Source organism: Nannospalax galili, unplaced genomic scaffold (assembly GCF_000622305.1).
Source record: "Nannospalax galili isolate Female #2095 unplaced genomic scaffold, S.galili_v1.0 scaffold281, whole genome shotgun sequence".
Lineage (NCBI taxonomy): Eukaryota > Metazoa > Chordata > Mammalia > Rodentia > Spalacidae > Nannospalax > Nannospalax galili.
The window spans coordinates 8,279,787-8,306,011 of record NW_008349068.1 but is presented as its reverse complement, the minus strand read 5'-3'; the positions used below and the strand labels follow the sequence as shown (position 1 = coordinate 8,306,011).

The 26,225-nt window shown below is 38.1% G+C and overlaps 1 protein-coding gene across 1 annotated transcript in view; it reads right to left on the bottom strand.

The window, feature by feature from the left end:
- Positions 1-15,978: 15,978 nt before the first annotated feature.
- Positions 15,979-26,225, bottom strand: part of Cps1 (carbamoyl-phosphate synthase 1) — a 120,303-nt gene continuing 110,056 nt past the window's right edge. Inside the window, exons 35-38 of the mRNA XM_008846248.2 lie at positions 20,280-20,339; positions 19,187-19,299; positions 17,784-17,913; positions 15,979-16,954 (exon numbers count right to left, since the gene is read on the bottom strand). Coding sequence (XP_008844470.1) covers positions 16,856-16,954; positions 17,784-17,913; positions 19,187-19,299; positions 20,280-20,339 — 402 coding nt within the window. The 3' untranslated portion in view covers positions 15,979-16,855. The remainder of the gene's footprint in view (positions 16,955-17,783; positions 17,914-19,186; positions 19,300-20,279; positions 20,340-26,225) is intronic.

Genomic DNA, 26,225 nt, shown 5'->3' with positions numbered 1-26,225 from the left:
TATATTATATATATCAATGACCAGGGATAAGGGGATTTATAGCAATGCTATTTAGAAGAGGCTAGGGATATAGCTAGGTAATAGAATGCTTGTCTATTATACATAAGACCCTGGGTTCAGCGTACTATAAAAACAAGTCTTAAATAGAAAGTCAAAAAGCAGCCACAGTCCAGTGTCCATTCTTAGAAGAATGGATGAAATAGAGGGTGGTGTATTCTTACAGAATACTCTAACTCACAAATAAGAATATTCAGCTGTACTTCACAATATTAATGAAATTTTAAAACATATTTAAGGGGAAAAGTCAAATGAAGTGAGTATATAATGCAGAATACTTATATAAAGTTAAAGCCATCACAACTTATCCCTGTGCTAGAGGCAGGACAGCCATCTCCCTATGAGGAGCTAGGGAACAAAAAGGGGCTTTCTGGTGAATCTGTGGTTTTTGGTTCTTGGTTCAGGTGAGGATTTCAGAGTGTGTTTACTTCTGTGAACATTCATCAAACTTTATATTTAGGAGATGTGTACTTCTCCATATGTAATTATATGTCAAAACCAAATTCTATAAAAGCAAATTCTTAGAACAAGACAACTGACTAGCATTAAAAATTCATGAGAAGAGGCTGGGGCATGGTATTGTACTCATAAACCCAGAAATTGGGAGAGCTAGGAGAGGGACTGTGAGTTCTTGACCATCTTGGCTACAGAGTGAGATCCTATCTCAAAAGAAAAAAGAATTCACTTGGAGATTATGAAAGATTTTGGATAATAAAAAGCAGCTTCTCATTAAATCACATTATGTAAATATAATAGTTTAAGCTGTTCATTGTTTTTCCCTGCAGATCCCTTATCTGCTTTTTCTTTACCTATCCTACCAACTGGTCAAACACAGAGAATAAATGTCTGTGAGGTGCCCAGCCCTAAATGACACAATATACAATGTAGCCTCTAAGCATAAGGTTCAGGGAACATAATGGAACAGAGGTAAAAAAGAATATTAATGCCTCCATTGACTCTCACCAGCAAAGCTTCCTCATGCAACAGATGATATTTAACCCAGAAACCCAAAACTGGCCAAACTTCAGACATTAAGAAACTGGATAGAACTTGTCCCTGAGTAAGCTACCTATATCAAACCTCCACCACCTAATGACCAGAAACTATTGAAAAGAGTGAGCAAAAAGATTGTAAGAGCCAGAGGTGGCTGATGACCATAAGGAAGCAGAACTTTCCAGACAGGTTGGAAGTTACTCATATGAACTTACAGCAATGGTAACAGCCTGCACAAGACCCATGTAAGATCAAGCCAGATAAAATCCAAGCACAGAAATGGAAAAGTGGGTAAGAAGTCCCAACATTAGCTAAGAAACTATTGGCAACCAATAACTGGGAGAGGGAGAGTTGGTTTCCTTTAAGGGTGTGATGTTAGATGGGTTAACCAGGTTCCAGTGGATGGAAGCACGTAGAAAGACATTTGGAAATAAAAACTTGGCTTGACAGGCCTTGACATATATGACAGAATACATGAAATACCTACCTCTAAGTTCTTGCTTGAGTTCCTGCCCTGACTTCCCTTGATGGTAAACAGTGATCTGTGTGTATATGCCAAATAAACCCTTTCTTCCCCAAGATGGTTTTGGTCAGTTTGATTACAGTAAGTTGTAGGTCTCTGTGTTAATCACCTGGGTATAATCATTAGAAATTCATTTTAATACTATGCTCATTCAGCAGAATAATAGCGAGTTTTCCCTATAGCCTGTGACCTATCTAGCCACAGGTTCTTGGCACTTATAACAATGCCAGGTATAAGCTTCATCTTGTGAAGTGGACCTTAAATCCAATCAGAAAACGGTTGGTGATGCTCAGCTTCTAGATGGAAGCATCAAAAAGACACAAGAAAACCAGGTGATAGGAGATAACTTTCCTACTACTTACCTTGGCACGTGAGAAAATTCTGTTCCCATCTCTCTTTACATTAAAGAGCACAGAATAAAACAAAATACTGATCTTGTGTTTGGTTGTCAGAGGGCATGGTTGTGTAAACAGATCCTGTGTTTTATTGTCTGAGGAGATAGCTGAGGATATTGATCCTGTGTAGGCTCTTGTTTCTTTTGCTTTTTTAGAGGCAGGCTCTCCCTATAGCCCCAACTGGCCTGAACTCACTATATAGACAAGGCTGGCCTCCATCTCACAGAAATCTGCCTGCCTCTGCCTCCAGAGTGCTGGGATTAAAGGCGAGCATCACCACACCAGTTGAGACCCTGTGTTTCATTGTCATCAACTACGAGTGTCCTTGGTAGATAATTGACCCTATCACTTAATTACTGTCAGGAAGTATGGCTTCATGAAACCAACTCTAAAGCTTTAATAACCATGTTGGCAGACCTCCAAAGCTTAATTAGCTTATAATTAACAACTTTATATCATAGGTCAATTCATTTAGTTACCTAGGGGTATATTTTTATAACCAGCTTATCTTGGAGACATACCAGGAAATGTCTTTGATTAATATTGGGCATTTCATTGTTGCCTTGCTAATATTTTTATGTTTCCATGAACAATAATTTAAAATGCCCACTTTGACGTTTTCCAGGATAAAATAATTATGACCGTATAATATAAATTTGGTGTCAAATTTTACTCTTTAGCATCTAATTTTGGGAGTTTTAGTATGTTTCCATTTGTTGGAATAGACTTGACTCTAAAAGTGTCCTAGAGTAGTCACGTGGTTTATCAAATATTCTATCCATATTTAGATAATGATCAGAAGCAAGGAACAGCCTTGACCTTAGTTGATTTTTTCATTTCTGGGATTTTTCCAGAGAAGATATTTTCAAATTATCTAATGTTCAATTTCATCATTATTTAGTAAGAGAGAAAACTCAAAGAAGGGGTCTTATTTGAAAATATAACATTTCTCATTTCCTTTAGAATAAAATCCACAGGTCTTACTGTAAGACACTCATCTGCCCAATTCTTTTGGGGGGGGAGGGGAGGGGAGGGGAGATATGTGCATGTGACTGCAGGTGCCCATGGCGGCTTGATCTCCCTGGAGCTGGAATTATAGGCAGCTGTGAGCTGTCTGATGTGGTTGCTGGGAATTGGTCAGGTCCTTTGCAAGAGCAGTTTGTACTCTTACCCCCTGAGTCATCTTTCCAAGCCAACTCTGCCCTTTCTGAATGTCTCAGCTCCTCCTCATTCCATCCCCTGTGCTCCAGACACAAGCATCACTGTTATTTTTCCAGCTCATCCAGACTGTTTCTTCCTGATACTTAACAAAATGGCTGCTCTCTGTGCCTGTAAATCTTTCCTCCTCATCTTATGACCACTACCTCCTTGTACTCATTAAAATGTGCCTCGCATCTTGCTCATTTACCTAGTTACTCCCCATTGCACAATCTGGTTATATCATCTCCATAACACTTGCCATTCTTTGAAATGAGTTTATTGATTTGTGTATCACCTATGTTCCAAACAGGCTGTCACCTCAGACAAATTATCTGTCTTGTCCATCAGTTTATCTCCAGGGCCTGCAACGGTATCCAGCACATGGCTAATTCTCAATAAACATTTTAAATTTCTTAGTTGAATACACAAATAAATGAAGCTGTGAGAGTAATGATATATATTGAAAGATATTATATAAATAACTTTGAAGGTTTATTGCATTATGTCCTTCCCTATTCTGAAGGGTTTATTGGAGATGCTTACCTTGGGTGTTTCTATCCAAGAATAATTAGAATTCATGTGATTCATCTGGGATCACATGTCTCTTATCCTCAATTTTATTTCTGTTCCTGGCTTCCCACAAGCTCAGTATCAAGTTGAAGACCCATTTCCAAAAGATAAAATTTATGGTGCATATTTGCAATATTGTATAAACCCTTTGAGTCTTTATATGGCATTTGTTTGTCCATTTATTTTATTTTTACCATGTTATTTTGTACTCATTTCTATCAGTTGCCGCAAATTCTATCTGAAATAAGTTAGAAAAAGCAACAAGTACACAAAATTGTATGCCCATTTAGTAGAAGTAGGCAGCTTAGTTCAAGAAGCCCTCTTTGCAAATCCTTTAAGTGTTTATCCTCCTCAGAACCAAGGTGACTCTTGAACTCCTTTGGTTATAATTTAATATTTAATGAAATACTCTCTATGATATGTTCTAATTTTATAGCATCAATCCAGTAAGATTTTATGTGTTTATATATGTTCTCTGTTGAACCAAAAATAGAATCTGCCAAATAGATACCTTCTAGATCTTTCATAAATTCGTGGATGAACATATGCCCTAATACTACTTGTGACTCAATGAAAAGATAAAACTTTTTAAAACCTCTACACAAAAACAAAATTGGTCCCACCATTCTTTAATATTCTGCAGTTACACTTACCAAAGCAATGTGAAGTTAGATGATTTTTTTTATCTAACACTGATTTTTCTCCCACAAGAACAAAGAAAGCATCAATGATACTGAACTACATTAACTATCAACAGACAGTCTGTGCCATGATTTCAGGATGCACAATTTTCCTGGACACAGATTCGTCAACTGTGCAATGCTTTTGTATTGATTCTAAAGTGTTTTTTGGATGAACTTTGAAAGCCATTTGCTGAGTGTAGGATTTTTGCAGGCTTGGGGTTGTCAATAAATGTGTTTTGCTGCAATTAATAACTATATGCTCTTGCACCTGTGGAGAAGATGAAGCATGTTTCTAATTTCATGTTCAGCCATAAACATGAGCAACTGCCTGCATGATCCCTCTTTTGATTCCAGCTGCCACAGCTTGGAATGTTTTGAGTCCAGCTACCTCTACGTTCCCTCATTAGCTGGTATCCCCATTTATTTTTCTGCCTAAATGGGTAGAGAAGTCATTTTGTTTAGCTCATTCGGATCTGTTGAGAAAGATACCAGCAAATCAACACCTGTCACTTTTCAGTAAATCCTAAGAGGAAATGGGCTTTGTAGCAGATTTGCCTTGGCAGCAAACAGAATGCTCAAGGATTGCAGTAAATGACTGGATTCTATGAAACAGCCACCCCCTACTTTAAAGCGGAGGACAACTGTGCGTCTATTATGGATATAATTAATCCAAATCACTTACAAGACAATAAAATTTAATTATGGGTTCTTACTTTCTAAGAGCCCATCACTTATTGTTAATAGGTTTTTCTTGATCAGAGTTGTGAATTAAATTTGTTGAGGTTTTTTCCTCAACAGTTAAATTTTTAAAATCAATCTTTAGTTAAGTGGGTTTATTATACCAGTGCTCTGTGGCAGCAGATGAAATACTCTACTGACCTCAGTTTGGTTCCTGTGGTTTAAAAACAATTTAAAGTCCAAATTTCTGGGAGATTTTCATATGATTGGTATTCTATGCACTTAGAGAACTTCCAGTTTGATTAGCTGTAAAAAGCACTTCCCTCTCAGATTGGAGTAGTTAGATATCTGTTTCTACATATATTTTTAGGTATCTTTGTGTTGGAAAGTACAAACATCGCAAAATATTTCAAAGTTCATTCAGATTTTATTAGATGCTATAGTAGATCTGTCATTGCTTAATCCCCTAAATGTATTAACAAGGGCATTATGGATCTAATGCTCTTTCTATTTATAAAGGGCTTAGCTGATTCTAGAAATCAGTATTTTATCTTTAAAAGGTATATTTAAGAATTTTGGGACTGGAGAGATGGCTCAGCAGTTAAGAGTACTGGCTGCTCTTGCAGAGGTCTCAAGTTTTGTTCCTAGCACCCACATAGAAGCTAACAACTGTCCAAAACTCCAGTTCCAGGGAATCCTCTTTTGATCTTCATGGGGATTGCACAACACTGGTGCACTTACATACATGTAGACAATAAACTCATACACATAAAATAAAAGCAATAAAATTTTTTTAAAAAGGAATTTTTATCGCATTTTGTTACATGCCAGGTACATTTCTGTAATAGTTCCCCTTAATTATCTTTATCTGCACTACAATTCTATAAACTAGCTATTGTTCCTCATTATCTTTCAGTTGAGAAAACTAAAGTTCAAAGGTTTTATATAACTTGGCAAAATCAGGTAGCAAGTTATGGTTGAGAACAGACTTGAAACCCAGCAATCCTGAATTTTAACCCCTGTACTTCAGGCCTTACTTGAATAGAAAGTAACGTGGACACTTATTTCTTTAAAACATTCCATGTTTCTACTGTTGCAGAGCAATGTAATTGATACCAAAATTTCCTAGATGTGTGCATACAATGCGTAGGTGCCTCTTTAGAAGAATGTCTGAAGTGATTGTTAGATCCATGGCTATCATGGGCTTCGCTGATCTAGCAAAGCAGCATCATAAATTCCTGTCTGTTGGGACTAGAGAGATGACTTGGTAGTTAAGAGCACCATCTCCTCTTGCAGAGGACCGGGATTCAGGTCCCAGCACCCACATGTCAGCTAACAACTGCCCATAACTCCAGTTCCATGGGGTATAGCACCCTCATCTGATTTCCATGGGCACTTAACATGAAGGCAATAAACTCATACACATAAAAAAATAATAAATGAAATCTTTTTTTAAAAAAAATCCTGCCTGTTTCCCATCAAAAGTTCAGCCAGAAATGTGTTTCCTGGAATACTTCTGTTTTGCTTCGGAGGTAGTCAAAATTACTATCATACTCCTTGACTCCAGTTGACTTTAAAGTAGCACCTAGCCTTTGACAGCAAAATACTACATTGTGTCATAGAAAAGCCAGGGATGTCTTCAAAGGAGGAAAAAAAAAAGTGTTCTTAGTCCACTGATGGTGGAATTTGCACTGTGAATGGTATTTACAGCTAGATGGCAACTAAATAAGAATATCTGACTGACATTGCTGGAGATCAAACCCAGGGCTTCTTACATTCTAGATAAGCATTCTACCAATGGAGCTACATCGTCAGCCCCATCTTGAATCTTCAAGATCAGTCAGCTTACCGTCTGGGTACCATAAAGTGATCTCAGTTGATGCCACAAAGAAGAAACATGAAGGGTAGTCTGTTCCCAAATTCTGGGCTTCACAGTTATACGGTATAATAAATATCATGTATATACTTATTATATATAACAAAATGGTTATTTTAAGCCACTAAAGCAAGAGAAGTTTGTTCTATAGGGATAGGAATAGTGAAGTAAGGCATGTGACTCTTTCACAAGGAAATCAGACCTTATACTCTGATTCTATCTTCACATGACCTCAAGTTCCCAAGTCCTAAGGCAGTCTCATACTCAGCCAAATTTCACCTCCACGAAATCCATTTAAGTGTGAATGTCTGACTATTTCTTGTACCTCGACTCTCAGAACGCATCTCTAGCACGTTCACACATGGACCTGTGTAACTGGGTACATTCCTAGAATATTTCTTTACTGCTGTGTCCAATGGAAGACCCTCAGATCCCACAACTTCTGAGTGTAACTTATAGCTGTCACATCTTCTCAAGTGCCCAACAACTGTTCATAGAGCTGAGTATTCAGGCTTCTCTTCCTTCATCTCTTTGTCCACACCCTCCTTTCTGGACTGCTTTGATCTGCATCCTGTTCTGGTTTATGCTTTCCTGTACTGCTTTATCTCCTTCCAAGACTGTTGCTTCTCTACATTCCTCCCTTCAATTCCAAGTGACCCCAGGCAATCATTTTACCTCCATAAGCCATGGCTTCTGATCTGTAGATTAGAGTTGCTGTAGGAATTAAAATAAGATCACACAATCAAAATGTTAGCCTAGCATAGGATAAAGTGCTAAACCATGTTCACTATTATTTTCTTATCCTTCAACCTACAACAGCCAACACATGCCAAAAAGCACCTGAAATGACCCACCCTGCCTTCCCTTCTGCATTTCCCTTTGGGACCAGCTCTACCATAATAAAAACCTTCCAAGGAGAGTTAACTGTACTGCCAGAAAAATCACAGTATGCATGCTGTGAGGTACAATGACTATCTCCATCACACAGAGACTTTCTTACCAAAATATCTTGGAAGTCAGTCCAGAATACAAATTTGGGTCAAGTGGTTTTCTACTTACAACTTTATGACTTTGTTCAACCCAATGATATTATTTTTTTAATATTTTATTTATTATTTTTATTTTATGTGTGTGATTATATTGCCTGCATGTGTGTTAGTGTACCCATGTCTTGCAATGCCCGCAGAGGACAGAAGAAGCATCAAATCCCCTGGGACTGGAGTTACAGATTGTTGTTAGCCACCATGTGGATGCTGGGAATCAGACAATATTATTTCTAATAAACATATCAAAGTTACTTACTCTGACTTGTAGGATCTTAAAAATCCAAGTAGTATAATGTTTCTGAGTTATGTTTCCTTACATGATCATTAAGTTCCAATGAAAATTTACATTTTTATGTCCTAAGAATGTTTTTTCATTCAATGATCTCTAAATATTTTAAATATTTTTTATGTGAATGAGTGTATTAACTGAATGTGTGTAAGTGCATCTATATCATGCAACGCCCACAGTCAGAAGAGGGCATCAGATCTCATCAAAAATTTTTAGCAACAGAATTTTGTGGATTCAATAATTTTGAACAGAAGCTATCAGTTTTGCAAGTGCTTCAGTCATTAAGACAAATAAGTCTTTACCGTCTATAATTACTAGAGTTCCATAGGTTTTTTTTTTTCCTCAGTTATAGGTTGAAGAAAGGAGATGCTAAAATTATCTGGAACTGCTTTTACGGATGACCTTAATGGACCAAAGAAAATGACCACTGATTAGAACTAACTCTGTCACACTAACATTCAGAAACATGATTACAATAATCAAAGGATTTTAGTGCTCATATATTTCTGAGAATATCGCGTTTACATGAGCTTTCCAGAGCTTAACATAGCAGAACCCAATATGGTAAGGCAGGGACCTTTCCAGAGGAGACAGTCTGTTTGCTTTACATCCCCAGAGTCCCACAGATCCAGATTTTAAAAGATGCAGGCATTAGAATTAGTGATGTACCTCAGAAAACCAACAGCAAGTTCCACAGGGCCCAACACGGGTAATATAAGGTTGAGCACAAGATGACTGCTTACTCTAGAAGCCTTCTCCAGTGCTAAGAAATTTGTCAGTGTTGCTATTTCATTTCAATTCAGTAAGTAAAATGTGAATCTACATTATATGAAACACTTAAACCTCATGGTTTTTAAAACTCCCTACTAACTCCCACCCTGTTCTAGTTTGTTTCTCAATTGTTGTAATAACAACAAAAAAAAAAAACCTCTGACCACTACCAGGGGAGGAAAGGGTTTATTCAACTTATATCTCCCGGGTCACAGTTCATCAGGGAGCCCAAGATAGGAACTCAGAGCAGGAATCTGAAGGCAAGAGCTGGCGCATAGGCTGTGGAGGAATGCTGCTTACTGGCTTGCTCCCTTGGCCCCTGGTCAGCCTGCTTTTTCATACAACATAGGCCCTCCTGCCCAGGGGTGACATCACCCACAGTGAGCTGGGCCCTCCCACATCATTCAACAATCAAGATGCCCCAGGAACATGGAAACAGGCCAGTCCCCAATTGAGGCTCCTTCAACCCAGGTGTGTCAACTTGACACTAACACTATCCAGCGCAATTCACCCCTGTCAACTTGACAAACACATTGCTAGTAAACCATAATTTTTCCATTCTTGTCCCCAAGATATGTTAACACTAGTTTTACAACATAAGACAATACATAAGACAGTACAACCTTAAAAGCCCCATAGTCCTTAAAAGATCCAAACACTTAAAAATTCGGTCTCTTTTAAAAGTCTCTTAACTGTGGGCTCCTGCAAAATCCAAAACAAAGGATTTTTCTTTCAAAGGGAAGAATTAGACACAGCTAAGCAAAACCTAAGTCCAGCAAAGCAGCTCAAGGCTGAACATCTGAGATTCACTTACCATCTTCTGGGCCCCAAAGGGTTTTGGCAGCGCACACAGCTCATCTCAAAGACCCAGGCCAGCTCCATTCCACACCTGCTGCTGCCCTTGGTGGTCATCCCATGGTCCTGGCATCTCCAAAAAGCTGGGATCTCCACTGAACTGAGGCTGCACCCTCACCAATGGCCTCTTCTGGCCTCTCAGGGTGCAACACCTCAGACTCTCTCCAATCCTTTCAGTTCTGGGGGTCTTCACCTCAACTGAGGCTGCACTTTCATTATTAACAGCCTTTCCTGGCGTCTCAGGGTGTCAACCCTCAGCTGCTTTCTGTGAGCCCTTCATACTTTCAACACCACAACCATGCAGGAGGCTCTTTCACATTACCTGCTTCCAGCTTGAGATGGAGGCTCGGGTCCCCTCTGTGTGCTGACCCTAAAGAAATACCTCCCAGAAGATTTCACCACAGTGATACTAGTAGGTCTTTTATTACTTACAGCTGATTTTTCAGCCCCAGCTAACCAGCATCAATTGTGTAGTAAAGCAAAGGTTTTGCTTCAGGTTCTGGTCTCTTCTTAATCACAGCTGATTCTTCAGCCCAGCTGACCAAAACCCACAGATTATCCATTCGAAATATTACACAAACATCCCTGAGAGTCTCTGCTTCCCTTTGAAGCATCACAAGCCAGACCTCCATTGTCTAAAACTCTTTCAGAATAACTGTTCCAATAAAAAACGCTGAGCACTCAATTACTTTTCCAGCCCAAAGTTCCAAACATTTCCACAATCCTCATAAAAACACCAATATCAGGTCTGTCACAGCAGTGCCCCACTCTCTGGTACCAATTACTATCTTAGTTACTTTTCTATTGCTGTGATAGAAACACTGACCAAATCAATGTATAGAAGGAAGAGTTTTATTGTAGCTTACGTTTCCAAAGGGCCAAGAGTCCATCATGCAGAGGTGCCTGGAGGAGGAGTGGAAGCTAAGCTCTCACATCATCACACAGGCACAGGAAGCAAAAGAGCAACTCGTGATCCCACAAGGCTTAAGAATGCTCTAAACCTGCCCCCAGAGACATGATTCCTCCAGCATTACCACACCTTCTAAGACCTTCCAAAACAGCTCCACCAACTAGGGACAAAATGTCCAAATACTTGGAGCCTATGGGGGACGTTTTCATTCAAACCATCACATTCCACCCCCAGCCCCCATAGGCTCATGACCATATAAAATACAAAATGTAATGTCCAAATACTTTGAACCTATGGGGGACATTCTCATTCAAACCATCACATACCCATTCACATTTTACCTGGACTAACACCATTTCTCTCAAAACTCCTTACACATTCTAATTTGTGAATGGGACAGGAAGTCTATCAAACCTAGAGAATGATACAATACTCTCTCTCCAAATTAGGAAGGAAACATTTTTTAAAGATCCACTCGCAAATTCTCTTGAAGAGAGATTAAGTAAATCTTGCAGTTTACATTTTATTCCCTATAAATTTTATTTGCAGGGCTGGAGAGATGGCTCAGCAGTTCAGAACACTGGCTGCTCTTGAAGATGACCAGAGTTCAATTCCAAGCACCCGAATGATGGCTAACAACCATCCTAACTCCAGTTCCAGGGGAATCTGACTCCCTCTTCTGACCTCCGTGGGCATTGCATGACATGGATGCCCTTACATACCTGCAGGCAATACACTCACACACAAAAATAAAAATAATAAATAAAATATTTTTTAATTAAATAAATTTAATTTGCAGCATTTTTGAGGGAATTTGCAAGAGTTCTGGAAAATGCTTAAATGGGATATTTCTGTTACACTAAAGACACCAAAATTGTGCTATGTTTCAGCTTTTAAGGCATTGTAAAGGAGGTAGAAAAAAAAGATTGCTAAAGAGATTTTGGGAGGTGAAGAAATGGCTCAACAGTTAGGAATCTTTACTTCTCCTCCATAGGACCTGAGTTTTGTTCTAAGTACTAATATCAAGCATCTTACAACCAGCTTTAACTCCAACTTCAGGGGATCCAAGCCCCTCTTCTGACCACTATGGGCAACTGCACTCCTGTAGCATATACATTCACCGACACACAGAAATAAAAATAAAAATCTTTAACAAAATGAAGAAATTCTGAATGCCTTTACCTTTCAGAAAGGAAAAGTTACCTGGGGACTGGATATTAGAATTTAACCTTTAATAACAAAACCAAATAAAAATTCCAAGTTATTCCTCTCCTTCAATAGCACATCTTAAGCTTGGATTCTTCCCCTTCCCGCATGTTAAGGATATCCTTCTGCATTTCAGCTGCCTAACAGCAGCAAGCTTTGTATAGGAAATTGTCTTCAGGAAATGCAAGCATTCTTGACTGCTCTGTAAGATGGATGTGTCGTATCCTTTGTGGGTCTCTTCTAAGAAATACCTTTAAAGAAATAATTTGGTGGACTAGTAGTTTCAGGAGAAATGAACCTTTACTATTGCCAGAAAAGGCTTATTTGTTTGTTTTATTTTGGTGAGAAATTGATAATTTTCTTTGTGGATATAAATCCTTTACAAAACAAAAGTTGTAAAGACTCAAAAATGGTCTTTAAGCAATAAAAAGCATGCAAGAATGGTACTAATTTTGACTTCCTGATGTCATTTTTTCCATTGCTGTCTTGATCTCAGCAGCTGTAGGTACTCAGCTTCTTTCTGGAGCCCTTGCACCCTCCATTATGCACAGGAGAAGAGGTGGAGACAATTATTACCAATTTTTCATGGAGCCCAGGGAGCCACTTAGAAGAGCACAGACATTCTTCCTCCTGCTACATTGCCTTCTCACTCACGAATTGCCACAGCTTCTTATAATATAACAGAGTAATACTCATTAGGAAAAGTAGAAATTTTATATGTAAGAACAAAAGGGAAAGAAATAGTAGCAAAAGAAGAAAGAGAAATAAAGTTGAACTGGTCTTTTTCAAGCTAAGGGTATCTCAAACAATATGCAATGAAAGGTCTTTGTGGATTTGATCGGGTGTGTGTGAGCGTTTATGGCACCTGTGCCTGCAGGGGGCCATACCAGCAGCCAAATGGTAACGCTGGTGTGTAATTACGGAGCACTTAACTGCATTCAGACATGGTTTGTTTCTCTGATAATTTCCACTTTCATTGTTCAAGAGGCTGTGGACACTGTAGAAGCTGAGGTTCAAGTACCTGCAGCTGCTGAGATAAAGGAACGTTGAAGCTGTTTTAAAGTTCCCAATAGGAATTCTGCTTAAGAGGAAAGTTTGATAGAAGCACTTTAAAAATATTCCTCCTCCTTTTCCAAATATCTAAATCCCTAATCCATATTTCTTTATTCCCCTTCTGTCCACAAGCTGACTGACTTCCCTTTTTCCCCACCCAGTGCATCTATCCCCTTGCATACTATTAAATTCTCAAAACAGAAAAAGTACTTCTGTTTACTGCTCAGTGCTACAAATGTCATCATTGTGTTGGCTGCACTTGTGATATGTTGCAAATTAAGAGACTTAAAAATGTGTTAACTTGCTTATTTCAAAAGACAAAGCTGTCTGAATACAAGAGTTTCTACCCTCTTCCATTCATCCCTTCCAACCAAAGGTCTTCAACACAACATTTATTTGCATTTCAGTCTTATAAAAGTTTAGCACTTTAGAAAACAGAAAGACAGCAAAAACAATTATTGTCATTTCATTTTCAGCACCATGGAGAGAGTGTATGGTCTCCCCACAGAATAGAACTTATTTGCAGTGTTACTTTATTATTATTTTCTCATTTTATTGTAGTTTACACACAACCTGAAATTAATATAAAATTAGGAACTTGTATTAAATTTTCACAATATAAAAGCTAAATATTGCTTAAATTTTTGAGTAGTTATCAAACTATGATTTACATTTTTAAATTGATCAGGAGCAGACTGCTTACTTTTTGTCAAAAGGTAATCATTCTCTATCTATCTGTCTGTCTCTCAGTCACTCACTAACCCTCACTCTGTGTGTGTGTGTGTGTGTGTGTAGATGGAGATATACATGAATATGCAATGCTTATTACTATGGTTTGGATTCCATCTAAGTATGCTCCTCAGTAAAGACCTGGGAGGGCTAGTCCTCAGGAAGATAGCATTAGGAGGTGGTGTGGGCCTTTAAAGGTGGGGCCTACTGAAAGTTCCTTAGGTTAGTGGGCTGTGTCCTGGGGATTCTGGGAGTTTGTCATGAGAGTATGTTACAAAAGCCTGAGCCTAAGATCTGGGTCTCTCTCTGGTTCCATACTTGGTAATATTAACTATTGCTCCCAATGCATATTCCTAAATTGAATCCATAAGGCATGATGTCTCCACCCAAGCCAAAATTATTCAGACACCATGTTTTTGAGCTTCCAAAAATATGAGCTAAATAAGCTTCTTTTCTTTATAAAATTACTCTGCCTTTGGTATTTGATTACAGTAACAAAACTGTATAAGCATGTTACTTATATAGATGTAGAGAGGTGGGTAGATGATAGATAGATGATAGATAGATAGATAGATAGATAGATGATAGATAGATAGATGATAGATAGATAGATAGATAGATAGATAGATAGATAGATAGATGATAGAATGGTACAAATATGGTAAAGAAAATTACAAGTGAATCTGAGTTAACGTTTTTTTGTTTTACTTTGAGCTAGACATGGTGGTATATGCCTGTAAACATACTACTTGGGAGGATGAGATGAGAGGGTCAAGAATTCAAAGCTAGCGTGGACTATATCATGATAGACTATCTTAAATATGTTTTGGTTTTATTTTTTTTTAAATGTTAAATCCAAATTATTTCTACATGAAAAGTTCTAAAGCTTCTTTTTTTCTTTTTGTATTGACCACTAAGGAGCACAGCCTCTGCTTCTGCCTCTCACCCTTTATGTTTCACATACCTAGAGCATAGTCCCCGAAAATCCCTGGTAATTGCCTTGAGTGAAAGTCCTCGCCCTGCGGTCTTTCTTGAGACTGTAAGACATTGTTCAGGATTATACCCAGAGTCATCTCCCCCAAATGTCCATCCCTAATCAATGCAGCCAAACACTTGATTCATTGTGAGAAATGATTGATACATATTACACATGCTATATATATATTTCATATTTTAGTAGACTTCAGGCATGTTACTTAGCTTCTATATTTCTAGTATCCTTATCTATACTATAGAGGTTACAGAATCTACTCATAGGGATAGTGTGAGGATTGATGGGTTAATTTGTAAAGTATTTAACACTACCTAAGAAACAGTGGGTACTCTAAGTTCGTTACTACAACAGTGGCAGTGAAACTGGTTGTAAGTAATACATTAACAGTGAAGTACTAGATTCATGGAAACATGATAAAAGGTTTCCTACACAAACATTCCAGACCCTCATTGAATATTTTCAGCAAATGAATGTATGATTGGGACTTCACACAGTTACAAGATTATAGGAATGAAATACTGAAGGTTTCATTCACAGTGGTAACCGAGAGAAGAGAAAACAAATTTGAAACACTTTCATGTAGATCTGTACAAAATGGTAATCAATTGACCCCAGGGCAGAAGCAAAGAAACAAATCCATCATGGAATCATTATCTCAGGACCTGAGTACTGCTTCATTAGATAATATTGCTCAGCTTCTGTGTTCAGTTACTATTCTTTGTGTTATGCAAGACAGTATTTAAAAGTTTATCTTGGGAACTTAGGGTGGAATTCAGTGATAGAACACTTGCTTAGCAGTCATAAGGCCTGAGTTCAACCTGAGCACTGCAGAGAAATGATATTATTATATATTGGTGACAATGTCTTCAGGTTGTAGCCATACATTTGAAAGGATTCAAATCAAAGATGCAGATAACTACATAACCACCTTAGTAATCTTATATTGAGACTTATAAGAGATGGATAAGGGGAAAGAATGAGAATGTCCCAGCTACAGCTTATTTTAACATTAAAGTTTTTGTAGCCTATATGAACTTGTGTAGAAAAACAAGCAATAAGATCCTGTCCCCAAACCTTGTTTTATAATAGTAATAAATGAATTTTGTACAGCAATGCTAAGTAAATAAATAAATGCAATAATTCAACTACATTGTCTCTTAATAGTAGTTTATTTAAAAGTTCACAATTAGAGCACTTGTAATAACACAAAATGGTTAAAAGTGACAAAGTTTACCCTGAAAGAAAACTTGTCTTGTGTGTGGAAGGAAATGGGACCCTATGGTTAGCAGATGTAGGGAACAAAGAAGACTTCCAAATTGTTCCAAATGTGGGCAGAGGATGAGTGTCATAAATCTAAACATTTCGCTTGGCTTGGGTCAAAAATCCAATGAGAAAACTAAGAACTTTAGTGTCTCAGTGTTTCTACAGTCTATTGACACACTTCAAAAACCAAAATTACAAGCAAGTAGCCTTTCAAGAAATCCTTAATCTCATGGTAGGTCTCAAGGGAAGAGACAATGATACTCCTAGATTGGCTAGATAAGTCAGAATCATTATCAAAAAGAAACACTACACAACCATCATGATGAAGTCCATAAATTAAATCTATATTTCACTTTACCAAAGTTTTATGGTATTCTGTCCTGTTAGTGGGTCCTGAGTGTACCATATTTACTTATAAACAAAAAAGTATGTTTAAGGTAGATTTCAGGAGATAAAATAGTAACTTTGTCTATGTTGATCATTATTAATCAGCACCATAAAATGTTATCTGCAAATAAGCACACAGGAAGTCTGGTCCACCAAAACAAGGTATGAATGTTTGAAGTCCTCATGAAGAATACTCCAAGGTTTTGAAACAGTAGCTGACAAAAATTTAATAGTGAAAGGTACAGGTTATTAAGGCATAACAGAGGGACCCAAAGTAAAGTTTGTCATCAATCGCCTTCTCTGGAGATAGGCTGGGAACAGTTCCTTTAGAGAAGTGTGGCTCATGCTGATTCAAGGAGAGGACTGGTGTTTGCTCCTTATGCTGCCTTTCCAGCACTGTACTGCCTGTAGTGGAACAGACTCTTGGAGTCCACATTGCGAGATTTCTGCACAGCTTCAGCAAAAAGTTTGGTAACCTGAAATAAAATGTCAAGAATGTTAGCAACCCCGATAAGAAAAAAAAGCAAATGCAGAATAGATGAGGAATGAAAGTCGTAAGTGTCTGCTCCCAATTTTCAGAGTATGGGATGACAGGTGTAATTATTTTTATTTCATGGGGACTTCTCCCATGTCTTAGAATTCACCATGAACAAACTTATCCCCCAAAGGGACTAAATCTAAGGAAAAAGTATGATGCATAAAATGTTAATGAGTCTCAGATCCCGGCTCTCCCTGTGATGCTCGGTGGTTTTTATTTCATGGGGACTTCTCCCATGTCTTAGAATTCACCATGAACAAACATCCCCCAAAGGGACTAAATCTAAGGAAAAAGTATGATGCATAACATGTTAATGAGTCTCAGATTCTGGCTCTCCCTGTGATGCTCGGTGCTTCATGTAGTCATTTTCTGTGACTTGGACAAGTACATGTGTTACAGCTGCGCCTTCCCTCCAGAAGCTGCTGCTTTCCTGCGATGACTTTCATTAAGAGACAATGAGACAGAACTTCCACCTTTATTCCATGCTATGGTCTCGCTTTGTATTCAAAGGATAACTGAGGAGATAATGAAAGAGCCATCCCTATTCCTGGTTTTGATTACCTCTGCTGCTTGATCACTGGCGCTTAGCCATCCGGCCATGACCTACCATGTTAACACCAATGCTTTAGATTCTACTAATCATCCCTCCCTATTCTGAGTGCTCCAAGAAGGGGAATGAGAAAGAGATATATAGAATGATTAACACTCTTGGGGGAAGCCTGGGAATTAAACCTGTATGTGGCCTGTATCTAAAGGAAAGAGCATACCTGGAAATTGGTGAGGAGAGCAATTCCACTGTCCACGGCTGTCCTCCGAATCACATAATTATCATGGACAAATTTAGTGTTGTTGTTGGGGAGGTTAATCACTAGGTCAATGCTGCCATCTCTTATCAATCTAGAAGAAGAAATAAATAAAAACTTATAGTTGACAATGTAGTTTTATAATTAGCTTCAAAATAACTAACATAAATTATACTCTCAGCCGTTTAAAATCAATGCCACGCTGAGCTGACTGCCATCTGCCCTCCTTAACTTCTAAGTAGATGTTCAAATTATACCCATCAGAGAATTATAATTTGTATTGTATTCTTGAAAGAATTCTGGTGAAGCTCTAACTAACAGGATGCAAAATTTGTCTTCTCTTAAAAATACCAGCTGACCATAGTAAGAATGGCTAATTTGATTGAATTTGTTTTTACGAAGAGGTGATCATCTTTAAAGTCCCTTCCGCCCCAGGCTCCCATGCGCATATTTCATCTGCTTCACCGTCTGCCTCCCAGCCACTCACAGGAGGTAGTAAGAGAATACAAGTCACCTGATTTTTAATTAACCTATACCACATTCTATTGTTGAACTGCTTCACACACTGACAAGTTTACATGTCAAAAGCATAAAATAGGGCTGTTTTTCATTTTACAAACCTAAGCAGTAGACATAGCATGATTGAAAGACTTAAAAGGTCTGTACACACAAAGCATTCTTTCACTAATTTGACAATTACTTAAGAGCTCTTAATAAATAGTATATTGCATAGAATTTGGTATGATGTAGTTATTCAATAGGATATAACATTCTGGAAAAAACAAGAAATATCTACTGTGTACTCATGCCACATGGTTTTGTAACTGCTGATCCCCTGCTGTTGATGAAATCTCACACAACATGTCGTACAAAATCTGGTGGTGATATGGTGTAAGGAACAAGCATTTAATTAATTCAATGGGTGACATTATCAAAGTTCCCAGGTTTCTCCATGTAGCAAGTGCTCAAGAGACCTACTAGTGCCCAACCTCAGTGAAATGGAGATGATCAATCACACACACACGTATATACATATTTTTGCGCATATACATGACATGATGTATAAAGTGCTACATTAATTTCTTCAAGCTTTCACTTGTGTCTGTTAAGGACAGACTCTATTCAGAAATACTTGAAAGATGTTAACTAATTGTACATGGTGTTACACATATATGTTCTATAGTAGTAAAAAATTTCATAAGAATGAAGTTGGCCTCCACAAATTCATTTATTTGTAAAATTGTTAACTAAGACAGCTTTTGAAAAACTTGAAACTGAGTAAAATGAGACATTCATCTTATACTAGCTTCCACAAATCATCTTCTATTTTTTTTTAACCAACCCAAAGTAATCTGTCCCATTCTTACTTTCTGATGGAAGAGAGGCTGGGGTTCTGTCCTTCCTGGGATGGCCATGCCACTGGGGTAGCAGGGACATTATTGGCGTTGAGCCAGTCTGATGTGGCTTCTGTGGCAAAAAGCTGCAAAAATAGAAAGTCAGTTACTGTACCAGAAGAAGACCTTTGTAACTAAAGGAAGCCTACTGGGAGATTGGTATCACAGCACAAAGAAGAAAAACATGTATGTAGCATGGGACAAGGGTAGAACTTGAGCTCAGAATCTTGGGGCATGGGCATTTTGAATATTTTTGAAATGTTTACAGTAAGGAAAACCTTAAGAACCTTGACTGTAACTGCTTTTATAAAAGGTAAAAGAATTATTCACAGCTCAGAATTTATTTGTATGAGGTCAACAAAGCCATGGCCACAGGCATACTCTGAGCCATGGGAATAACTTCATTTTACTGAACCAGGCTGTGTGCAGAGGGATTTGCTGCAAAGATACTGTGCCTGTAACTGTACCAGCTGGAAGCTATGACCTCACAAGAAAGCAAGAGAAGTAAAGGGGAAAAAGACATGAAAACATGTTGGAATGTGTCTCAATTATGCTTCATCTAAAGTTTCTAAACTTTTAGCAGACGACTACTTGAATTTGTGGTCATTTTGCTAAACCAGGTCTTTCTGATCATTGTATTCTATTGAAGATTCTTTGTTTAACTTTTATTGTTTGACAGTTTCAGTCGTTTACATAATCAATTTTCATCACTTGTAACGCCCATTCCACTCAGATCTTCTTCGTTCCTCTGGAACCCTTCCTATCAGGAGTCTCCCTCCCAACTTCATGTCTTCCTTTTGCATGTGACCCACTGAGTTTAAATAGAGGGTCAAGCCAGAACATGGATGGGAGGTTACTTACGGGAACAAGGGCAACTTATCATTGGCTATACAACTAAAGAAAATGATACCTCTACCCCCCCACACACAATCAGCTGTTAACTACCAATAGTTAAACATTTCAAATTGAAAAAAAAAAACACATTTCCTATTTGTGCAGTATTTTATTTTGTGGACCAATATCAATGCTGACAGAAAGCTGCTTGAAGAAAGAAAATGCAACACACCTTGAAGCCTTCATTGTGTAACTGCTCGGCTACACCAAGGAATCTTGGGCGGAATGATTGCTGAAAAAAAAAAGAATTTCATAAAATTCACTTTCCAGATATACGTTTTCTTTATTTAGACATATATAAATGGTGTTCCCCTCACACCATCATTAAACATAACCCCCACATGTTGCTTTCCCTTTTACCCTCCTTTAATGAGTTTATTTATTCTCCAATATAGATGAAATTCATAGTTTTTGTCTTGTTCCCTACTTTCCACCTTGTCTCCAAGCCCTTTCATTCCCATTAAGTCCACTCCATCTCTGCCTGCAGGTTTAGATCCACACCATTCTGCATGCCTTCTTTGCCTAATTAGGGAGACATTGAAACTGGAACCTGAATACCAAGTGGGCCTTGCTGGCTGGGAGCTGTTTGACCCCACTCTCATTGGTGAGTTCTGTTTGTACTGCATCTATAACTCGCACTGTCCTGGAAGTTTATGTACGATTCCCTGCAATGACTCAGCCACTTGAAACTCAATTTTTGTCTTGTTCCCTACTTTCCACCTTGTCTCCAAGCCCTTTCATTCCCGTTAAGACCACTCCATCTCTGCCTGCAGGTTTAGATCCACACCATTCTGCATGGCTTCTTTGCCTAATTAGGGAGACATTGAAACTGGAACCTGAATACCAAGTGGGCCTTGCTGGCTGGGAGCTGTTTGACCCCACTCTCATTGGTGAGTTCTAAGTTTGTACTGCATCTATAACTCGCACTGTCCTGGAAGTTCATGTACGATTCCCTGCAATGACTCAGCCACTTGAAACTCGATTTTGCATTGACTCTGAGTTAATAAAGGTTGTGGTTAAAGAATGAGCTCTAGAGTGGCAAAGCTTCTTTACAAATGCTGATTTACTGTGGTGGCTTGAATGAGAATGTACCACATAAGATGCAGTAGAATTAAGGCATTCTTATAGACTGATGGTAGGAATGCAAATTAGTGAGCCACTGTGGAAATCAGGAGGTATGATGGTTAATTTTGATTGTCAACTTTATCGAATTAATAAATGTCTAGAGTATTAGTAAAGTCCATTTTTGTATACGATTGTGACGATATTTTGAAAGACAATTAATTGAAGAAGAACCACCCTGAATGTGGGTTGCCCCTGTGATGGTTTGTCTCCCAGAGGCTCCGAATATTTGGACATTTTGTCCCCAGTTGGTGGCACTGTTTGGGGAGGTCTTAGAAAGTGTGGTCATCCTGGAGGAAGCATGTCACTGGGGGCAAGCTTAGAGAGCTCATAAGCCTTACTGGATCTCCAGTCACTCTCTACTTCCTGTGCCTGCTTGAAGATGTGAGAGCTTAGCTTCCACTCCTCCTCTAGCCACCTCTGCCACAGTGCCTCTTTGTCATGATGGACTTTTGCCCCTTTGGAACCCTAAACTAAATAAATTCTTTCTTTTATAAGTTCCCTTAGTCATGGTGTTTCTATCACAGTAACGGAAAAGTAACTAATACATTTACCATTCGCTAGAAGTGTGTCTTAGAAAAGTTAGTGCCCTTGAACCTTCACCTCTCCTGAAACAGTGATGGTAATATTTCTACTACTCGAAGCCCCACAACTTACTAAATCATGTTTCCTTAAGCAACTTAACTTCTGTTTGAGATAGTCTCCTCATCTTGTCAATATAGATAGTAACAGTTCTTGTGGCATGGGGTCACTGCGATTGACCAGTAAGATAATTGATAAGTAAGCACTACTAGTGCTAATTTTCCAGCTCTGCAGTTTCTGGGCCACTAATGATCTCAAGAAATACCACTCACTGTCATTAACATTAAAATAGTTGGGTTTTTTTTTTTAAGCTTCCCAGAGAGCTAGCTTTCTATCCCTATAACCTATTTTTCAAACCTAGGTCTCCTACGTATTATAACCCAAACAAACTTCTATATATAGATATACATGAGTTTCCTAATTTCTAGCTCATTTTTCAGATATTTCTAACAGTCCACTGTTGTGTACTTCCTAGGACCCCATCTGCACCTGCCTTCCCTGGATTGCTGCTCAGTGCTATCACAGGTGCCCCACCTCTGAAGATGCTCCCTGTGACCAAGAGCTAGTGTTTTCAAGAAGATCAGAATGACATAAAACAAAGCAGAGTGGCCTACCAAAAGACCAAATGCTGACCTTGACCTTATTGTCATGAGCATCTCAGTATCTGAGCTAAATAGAGTAAAAGAATATATGCTTAAAAGTATGCCTATTCTTCTTTAAATGACATCACTTTGTTGATTTTCCTTGAAAAGACTTTTCAAAATGATGATATAATTTGGTTGTTTCTATAAATGTCTTGTAATCTATTTGGAAATAATATTAGTGATGTTTGAAAAACATGATAGATATGATCTTATTTCTAACCCCAAAACTAAGAATTGTCATTAAAAACATACCAAGATCCTTGTACAATTTTGGTAATGCTTAGCCCATAAAGCCTCCTAGTATTTACATGCAGAGGTTCTCTGAGAACAGATCTAAATCCTAGCCAATAACTCCAAAGACTATGTTCAAATATAAAATGATTTTGGATTCTGGCCTTCTCAATCTCAGAAACACAGTCTTGTGAGAGGAAACCATTGGCAAATAGGAAAGATAAATGCAACTGGATGAATCTGAGCTAAGATGGGATCAGGGGTTATTCATGACAGTCTTCTAGAACATAAATTGTAACTGTGTTCAGGACAGTAACTTTCTATTTCCACTCAGGACTGAACAGGAATAAATGACCTTAGATATAAGCAGCTCGTGGCTCTACATAAAAATAAAAATAGAGAGTTGAGAACATAGAGAATAACTCTTACTGACATTAGGACAATTTAATGAGGTATGTAGCAGTCTCTTAAAATATACACTAGGCAGAACAGGACCCGCATGTGTTCAAGTTTGATCCTTCTTGGAAAGCAAGGGATGAAACTAAATGATGCATTAGGTTTGTCTCATAGTTTAAGGTTCCTTGATAAACAACAAATATATATGAAATATGCAAAACGAATCTCTTGGTTTTATTAAAACCCCCTCATATGGGACATCATATTTGGATCTTCTGATAAACACAGAATGGACTTAAGTTTGGGGAAAAATCACATGAGAAGACTCATTACATCTAGTAAATGTAACTTATTGACTAACTGACATGTTGTTCATGCATTTAACTAATACTCTCAGTCTCCTAAATAAAAGTCCCTAGCAAAAGTCCCTCACTGAACATGGTAATAATGCTAATGTGATGACATAATTTTTCTTCAGGTTTCTAAAATACAATGCCACAAGTCAGGTGATTCCCAAATGTGGTCCTCAAAACAGAAGCATCAACATCACCTGAAACTTTAGACTTCGTACAGATTTATTGCATCAGGAGCCCTAGGCAGGGATCCTAGTCGTATAAAATTTTGCAAACTCTCCCAGTGATTCTGGCAAACACATTTATTGAAATGAATGGAGTTGGGAGGGCTATCCTTCACTTGTTTTGCAATTTGAGGTCAAGATGTATTAACTTTGACCAAAATCCCAATGAAAAATGTTGAGGGAGGAGTTCTGTAGTGTGATTTTTTCTGTCATTTTAAAGTAAAAGAAGTCCACAAGTCCTCTAAGACCTGCAGATACTAGCAGAACCTCATTATGGAGTTGTTTCACTGCCATCCCCCAAGTGGAAAAGATAAATATCCAACATGACAGTATTGGCAGTTCCCAGCCAGGGAACCACTCTGCCTTCTGGTGTGGGGTGTTGGCTTCCATAGACACATTATAAACTTCTATCAAACATGTATTGAACACTTGTGACACATAAAACAGCCTCTCTACAAAAAGAAATTACAGCTGTCAGCTTGCATCTGAGTAGCCTCAGATTTAAAAGCTGATTGAAAATACCTGTGTAAGAAACCATTTGTTACTAGAGGTGAAAAGTACAAGATGATTTATTTTCCTGGAAATGTTTATAAGGAAGAAAGGCCTTTAAAAGTAGAATACATGTATACTTCCTCCAATGATCATTTTCACATTAATCCAACTTCCAGCTGCGGAAAAGACAGCCAAGTTAATACTGAGTTGTGCCTGTGGCTGCTACAGGGTTGCCTGGATTGACAACTGTGTGGTTGTTCCTAATGATGCCTTTTTGAAGATAAAAGGTTATTCATGTCACTTGGAGTTGTCTTTTCAAATAAATGCTTGCTTTGTGTGTCTGAGCAATGCTGAGGCACAGATGTCAGGCCGGTGCTTGCCACTTCACCAGCATTACTGAATAGCCCAATCAGAGGGGAAAACTCTCGATCTACTCTAGAGTAAATCACTCATTGTTAAAGGACATTCCAGAAAACCTCAAAATAAGGCAGATTGCCTTCTCATAGCAACTAAAAATATATCGTGACAGAATGAAAGGTGGCTGGAACTACTATAAGGAAATCAAGGATGATTTTGTTGCTACATAAACCTGCACTATGCTTCCTATATTACAAATGTCCTAGAATATGGATGACTTCTTAGTAGAGACCTAGGATACATAGTAATTAAGCTGACAAAGATCCTTTGATAAAATCTACATCCTGATTCTTTTTATTCTCCTAAATCTTAGTTACCCAGGGTTGGTGATGCAAATATTTGAAACTACCTGGGTAATTTGACACTGGGAAGGGCAGAAATAGAGCACATGAATAAAGAAATACAAACTTAGGGGGCTAGAGAGTGATTAAGAGCGCCGGCTGCTCTTCCAGAGGACTCTGGCTCAGATCTTAGCACATACATGGCCACTAACAACCATCTTTAGTGCATTTACTTACATGCAAGAAAAATACTCACACACATAAAATCAAAACAAATCAAAAATTTTAAAGAAAAACAAATTTCTCAAGAATGTCATATGCAGGCAAGTAAACACAATCTAGTTTCTAAATATGGAAAACGTACTAATAATAAATGCCTTTTTTAATATGTATTAGGCTTCCAACACTAAGAAGTTTCCTGACTCAGAGTCACCTTTTCCTCAACTCTGTATTTCTCTGTTCCTCTGCTTTTCTCTTGCAATGTGTTGTGCCAAATAGTCAGAGGCTTCATTAAAGCCGTCTACTCAGAGTGTGCATTTGATTCAGGGAGCTAAGAGGAAGGGAAAAGAAGATGTTACTTCAGATAGGATAGATGCTGGCCATCCTCTCCACTGCTCCATGAAGGAATAATAAAGCAAATTCACAACACAATGAAGCTCACCACAGCATCATTCCCAAACGACTTAAAAAAATGATTCCCCCTAAGAAGTCAAGACACATATGTGGACTTTGTCTCTCAGAACCTCATTAAGTAACTCTCCCTAAAATAAGTGCTTTTCCATGTGTTTTCTGACCCTTGCCTTCATTTCTGTATTAGCAGTTCTGTTTTAGGACTTCTTTAGTTCTGGTTATATGTCTGAAAGAGTTATTGTGAATTCTTCTGACCCAGTGAGATCATGTAAAAACGCTTTTTTAGAGTGTATTCTGAAATATGGAACTCTGCACCTGCTATGAAGGTTGGGTAAAAAGTTGAGTTTACATTTGATTACTTTCTAGTTAAGGTAATGTTGGAACTGGAGAGATGGCTCAGCAGTTAAAGCACTGACTGCTCTTGCAGAGGACCTGGGTTCAATTCCCAGCACCCACATGGCAGCTCACAACCAAACATAACTCAAGTTTCAGGGGATCCAATCCCCTCTTCTGACCTCCGTAGGCATTGCACGACACGGGTATACTAACATACATGCAGGCAATATACACACACATAAAATAAAAATAATAAAGTATTGTCTTTATAAAGATAATGTCTATTAAGTTTTATATCTATTAACTCAGTAGTTATATATTCTGTCATATTTTTCAATGTAAGTTATGAGACCAGGCATTTTTCAAAAGTACTGTGAATGAACCCTCTCTTATAGTAATGGAGACTATAT